The 6450-nt window shown below is 36.2% G+C and overlaps 1 protein-coding gene across 1 annotated transcript; it reads right to left on the bottom strand.

Moving 5' to 3' along the window:
• Window positions 1-84: 84 nt before the first annotated feature.
• LOC114175667 (inorganic phosphate transporter 2-1, chloroplastic) lies at window positions 85-3546 on the bottom strand. Its single transcript, XM_028060445.1, has 3 exons — window positions 2611-3546; window positions 1922-2113; window positions 85-1287 (listed from the first exon to the last, which is right to left on the bottom strand). The coding sequence occupies exons 1-3, from the start codon at window positions 3298-3300 to the stop codon at window positions 466-468; spliced, it is 1704 nt and encodes a 567-aa protein (XP_027916246.1). The 5' UTR covers window positions 3301-3546; the 3' UTR covers window positions 85-465.
• Window positions 3547-6450: the final 2904 nt, after the last annotated feature.

Raw genomic sequence — 6450 nt, 5'->3', positions numbered from 1 at the left:
TAAGATTGGGCTGGAGATTAAGAAGTCTAATTGAATCACAGTTCTATTCATAAGATGTTTTAACAAATGGATTTTAAGCAGAGATGAGGCAACAAGGTTAAATGAATTCACTAAATACAGATCAATATCGCTGAATCTGTAACCTTTTAACATAACAATGAAGCTTATTAATAAAAAATAGTAAAAGTCTAAAAATGCTGGAGCTGAGGAATGCTCCACTCATTTTCTTTCTTATTAAATTTCCATCCGAGATTAAATGAACATAGTAATCACAGGCTTGACATCCGAACATAAAAGATTCATCCCTTGCCAACTGAGTTAAGAATCTTCCATCCACGATGCATGTGCAGCCACACCAATCCCCTCTTCTCCAATTTGTACTGCACAAAACAATGCTTTGAAAGATGGTGACAGTAACTTGAATTAACCACCTATATATAAGCTTTCATATCTCAGAATGCACCCTCATAAAATATAGGACAAAATCCTAGTCAAGATCCAAGTGTAGATGACTGAGAGAACAGCACCAACCGGAATAGTAACTACCCATGAAGCCACAATCTCCTTCACAGTTTCTGCTCTAACACTGTTAAATCCCCTTGCAAATCCAACACCCATTACTGCACCTACTAGAGTATGGGTTCCAGAGATGGGTAGCCCCAGTTTTGAAGCAAACAGAACCACAGAGGCAGCAGCAAACTCAGCTGCAAATCCTCTGGTCGGAGTAAGTTCTGTAATTTTCTTTCCTATTGTAGCTATCACTCTGTAACCCCACATCATTAGCCCTGCAACTATTCCAAATCCTCCCCAAGCGAGAACATCAGTTGGAATGACAATCTCAGCTCCCATGGCACCACCTTGAAGGATAGCCAGTGCACCTGCCAGTGGACCTATGGCGTTGGAGACATCATTTCCACCGTGAGCAAATGACATGAAACATGCTGAAAGAACTTGCATGTAACCAAACACTCCATAAACTATTTCCAATTGAGCACCCTTTGGGCCTGCAACATCGTCCAGGAATCCTATGTTGTGGTGGACAGTTCCTTCTTTTGGCTCAGGCTTTGGAGTATTTGACTTGACAAGAAGATGGCCCAGCTGCTTTCTGATGATTCTGTCAACCAGAAAAGCACCAACAGTTCCACCCACTAAAGCTTGTGCCAAAGCTAAAGGAAAACTCTTGCTAAGGGGAAACGCAACAAATGAAATCCCGGTAACACCTAGAAATACAGCAATTGGTGCGGCGGCAGCTGCTGCTAGTCCGGGGTTAGGTGCACTGTATACAAACTGGACAGGGAAAGGATTAAGAGCAGGAATTCAGCATATTTTCTGATTGAAAACTTTAAATTTTGAAGTAATAAAAAAGTTCGAAAATGAATACAAATAGTGTGAATAATAAATCTTAAGCACAAAATATTTTAGTTTAATTTTGATGTACTCCTCATATATATTTATATAGACAATTTTTACATTGTTCCAGTCATCATATCCTTTATGCTCTGTTTGCTGAAGAATAGAGAAATAAGTTGATTGAGAATAAAATGGAAGACTGAAAATAGTGTTTGGTTGTAGAAAAATGATGGAGAGACTAAGATGAGTAAAAATTAGTGAGAAATAGTATAGAAGATTGAAAATTATCTTTCTTTCTGTCTTTCTTACCAAACCCATGTTAGTTTCATCCTCTCCACCAAACACACCATTAATGAGTTTGACAGTTCATGTCATTAAGCTCGTTAAACTATGAGATGTCACAAGCAGTTTAAACCTTTTTCGTTCAGAGTGCATATACATTAAAATCAAATAATTTTGAACCGAAAGAACCTTTCTTTTGAAATTTGATTACTTTTTTCTAGTCTGCGTTTGAAATCGAATAGGAAAATGCTAGAACCCTGAAGACAGCATGTTGGATTCAAGAGTTTACCCTTCGGATGCACTTGTAGACAAGAAATGATACAGCTGCTCCCATCAGTGGTGACACAACCCAGGAAGAGATCACCCTTGCTAGTGAACCCCAGTAAACAGCTCCAGGACCTCCATATACTAAACCAAACCCCACCATTGCTCCTACTATACAATGTGTAGTAGATACTGGCCAACCATAATATGATGCAAACTGCATAGAGCAAAATAATAAATAGATGTTCAATTTCATTGGAATGGTTCAATATATAAACAAAACATTACTCTTCATTTATCTCTTGAACAAAGTAATAATAAGAACAAATCAATAATTTGAAAGTTTACTAAAACTGGTTACTCCGTTTGAGTTAAATATTACAATCTTGAAACACGATATAAAATAGGCAAGAAGCTTAGAGTGCATTCCAATTAAATTAAATATTTCTTTTAATTAGAAGGTTTTAAACTTGAATCTAAAGTCGCAATTCCTAGCACATTTGTCTGTAAGTTCAGTAAGTATAACAACGACAATAGTTTAATAGCTCTGTTCTCATCTGATTCTACCTGATCTTATGAGCACTACCATGCATAGTTGTTGAGGGAGATGATTTTGAATGAGGACATTATGTTTCAATTTCATTTTGCGTTATGAATGAGAAGATTATGAAAGAGAGAGGAGGTTTTGTTTTTGTTTTTTCGTGCTTCCTTTACCTGCAACCAAGTACCAGCAGCAGCCAGAGAAGAGAGCAAGCCAGCGAAGAGCAGAGTATGCTTCCCATTGAACACATTGGCCAACAGAATCCCCTTCTGCATCGTGTTCGTCACGTGCGACCCCATCAACAGCGCCCCCGAAAACTCCAGCACCGCCGCCGTCACCACCGCCTGCCTCAGCGTCAGCGCCCCCGACCCCACCGAGGTCCCCATAGCGTTCGCCACGTCGTTGGCGCCAATGTTCCACGCCATGTAAAACCCGAACAGCAACGTCGCGTAGGACAGCACCCTCGTCTTCAACGCCAGCCCCGGCCCCAGCGACTTCATCATCAGCGGGAAGCTCAGCACCGCCAAAGCCATGCATATCGATATGGCCGACGCGGTTCCCGATGATATGTCAAAGGCCTTCGCAATCCCATCCACCTCATCGCCGTTCGCCGCTCGAACTCCCTCCTTCCGCCCCTCCGCCTCCCCTTCGGCGAAAGACGACAGCGTGGCAAAGCGCTTGGCGGCGCTCAAGTGCCTGAACCTGAGAATGCTAAGCGAGGAAGGTTTTGGCGGTATCGGCGGTAGCGAGGGTACGAGGGTGTTGACGCGGTGGGAGTTTCGGAGGAAGAAAATGGAGGTGGCGTGAGAGTTGCGAAGGAAGGGAGTGTGTTTAGCCGAAGCGAAGCGACAGGAGGGATTCATGTTGGTTGAGGAAGGAAGAACGATGTGAAAAAGTGTGTGTCTGGTCGGAATTTGTGTTTGATTATTCGTTAAGATTGTTGGGCGTTGAGCGGTGAAGGTTGTGGTGGTGATGGTGGTGGTGGGTGAGGACAAGGGAGGGGAATGTGGCAGAGAGCATAGCGAAGTGTGGAGGGGAATGAGTGGTGAATGGTGATTCTCTGCGTTCTTTCCAAAAATATATCTGTAGCCACCAACTATTTGTCAGAAAACTTATGGTTGAAAATAGGAAGACAAATTCCCTCACTCCATTATCTTCAACCAAACACAAACTTCTACATGTGCTGTCTCAACGTGTTACACGTGTAAAGATTTGCTTGGTTTAACCACTTCAAATATTGCACAAAACACAGTGTGGCTTCAAATATGTCGATAATGAAAGGTCAATTTAGTCAGATTCTCCAATATTCCATTGCATTCAAGATACTAATTCGGTTATTAGAGGCCTCACAACAGTTGCAACTTTCGGTTGTGCAAAATCCACCCTTCTGTAACTCTTAAGTAATTTTTCACTCTTTTTATGCCGGTAACGTACAATACCTAATAATTAGATTCTTCTTTGTTTGGTTCCCCGTTTCTGCACGTGGTGCTTTGTTCAGAGGAAGTTGTTGCAGTAAATGTGACACGAGCTTCAATCATGGATCGGTTTAAAAACACAATGCATAATATATTATATTAAAAATAAGTTTAATATATTTTTAATCTTTAACTTTTATTTTAAATTAAAATAAACTTTTATATATTTCGGTCCTTAAAACTTTAAAAAGTTTGAGTTTCAACAACTCGAGAAAGTGATTACGAACTACTGTTTATGAATGCTTTAAAATCTGACTTTGGTTGAGTGAGCCATCATTGGATTGAACATGATATTGAGCGAAGATGTTGTGTTGTTATCATGTGCCTTCTCAAGATCTTTGTCTTTGGGTCAGAGACTGCACAACTACCACATGAATTTAAGATTTTATGGTGGATGATGAATGCAAAATTATTTACAAATTGCCTTTGAAAAAGGTTATTGGACAACGTAGAACTTAAGAAAAAAAAGGAGAAAAGAGAAAAACTTGTGGTGCACAGAGTGAAGTGCGTTGTCTTACACTTGCTTTGGTGAAGGAGGAAAGATTGAGGGGGATGTATGGCAACTGATGCCTGACTCTGATATATTTGAACATAGTTCTCAACTACTTCTCATCTCTACTTTATAAAAAACTCAGGTTGTAAATTGTTATGTGTATGAGTTTGGAAATATTGTATTACGTAATTGGCTAGAAATTTCTTTTAGTTGAAGTTAGACCCAATGTGGTTAAATTTCATATTTTAAGAATAGAATATGAATAGATATATTTTACGTTTCAAGACTTAAACAATTGTTTGAGTATTAGATTAGTTAATAAATTATCAGGGTGTGTCAATCCAGTTCACACGTATTCACTCATTATGAGTTGAACTAAAAAAAATTCAGTTTAATTCGTTTTACTTTCTGGTGTGTTAGAAATTTTGTATCTTTGTTTGACACTACGACTACGGATTGATGAGTTAGTGAGTTGACTCACTTACGAATATTTTATTTTTGTAATTTATTTTTACATATTTATTTAAATATACAATAAAAATGGATTAACTCAATTCACTTTTTTTATATTAGTGGAATCAAAATATTCACTTAATTATCTAAATACTATTATAAAGATAGTAGTTGAAAATTAAAATATCAAAGTAAACAAATAAATTAAACATCCAAACTATTCTGATATTATTGAATAATATTCTAGTATTTAAAAAGATCAAGTTGTGAATCTATGTAATTAGAAGTAATAAATAATTACAATTAAAAAAGTTATAAAAAATGGTAAAAAATTTAATAAAGTGTGGTGGGTTACGAGTCAACCTACCTTCAACCTGGCTCAAACTCGTTTAACGATCAAATGAATCGAGTTCAATTGAATCCACATTTATAAAAACAGAAATTTGTGCAACATAACATGCTCAAACCTGTGGCGAGACAAATTAGCTCACTGATTAGAACCCATTTTGACATCTCTATACATCATATGTACTTAAGTGATATATTGTTTTATATTTAAGTTTTAAATTTAGAATAAATAAATTGTCACTACAAGAAAGTTACGACAAAATTATTCCTAACTCATCCATCACCGATCCCTTGCAAAACGATTCATCAAAGGATTAACGAGGAAACAATAAAGACACTATGTCGTAACTAAATATAGGTAGCTAAGTAGCGAAGGAGTTACTCTATCACTAATGCTTACAATTTTTGTAGCAAATGTCTCACTAATGAATTTAAAGAAAACTTGTTAATCTGTGGTTACTCCCTAACTGATCTGTAGCAATATATACAATGTCTCCCTAACTAATATTAGTTGATCCATAGCAAACTAGTTTTAGTAAATCCCTAGTTGATTCGTAGCACAGTATAATAACTTATTCCTAGTCAATCCATAATTGATTCGTATAAAACTATTACTACTTATTCCTAACTCATCCCTAGTTGATCCATGGCAAATTATAACAACTCTTCTTTAGCTAATTTTTTGCTAATCCCTAGTAAATTGTAACAATTGATCCTTAATTGATCCATAACAAATTATAATAAATTATCTCTAGTTAATCCTCAACAGAAGTGTAACAAATTGTAACAATATATCCATAACTAATCACTAACAAAATCATAGCAAATTGCATTAGACCAAAATATTTCATACTTTTATTTGTACCTTATAAAACACTTTTAATAACATTAAGTAAAAATATAATAAGTGTTGCTAAACAATTTATAGGAAACATGTCAAATTTAACTATATTCAAAATAATCAAACTCAAGAACATAATGAAAATGGACTTTTAACATCACAAAATTGTTAACATACATGATTAAAACAAAATGAAACAATATTATCATCTTCATATTTTTTTCTCCCTACGTTTCTTGGTAAACTATAATGATGATATCTTAATGCATGAAATATTTATGTCTTGAAAAATTCTATTTGTGTTTGCATTTGGATATGTATTTGTTATTGTAAAAGTGTTTATATTTTTAATTGTGCTTAAATTTGTGTTTGTATTTATACAAGAAATTGTGCATGTATTCCT

Source organism: Vigna unguiculata, chromosome 3 (genome assembly GCF_004118075.2).
Source record: "Vigna unguiculata cultivar IT97K-499-35 chromosome 3, ASM411807v1, whole genome shotgun sequence".
Classification (NCBI taxonomy): domain Eukaryota; kingdom Viridiplantae; phylum Streptophyta; class Magnoliopsida; order Fabales; family Fabaceae; genus Vigna; species Vigna unguiculata.
Note: the sequence above shows the minus strand (reverse complement) of the source record. Positions and strands in the feature narration are given on the sequence as shown.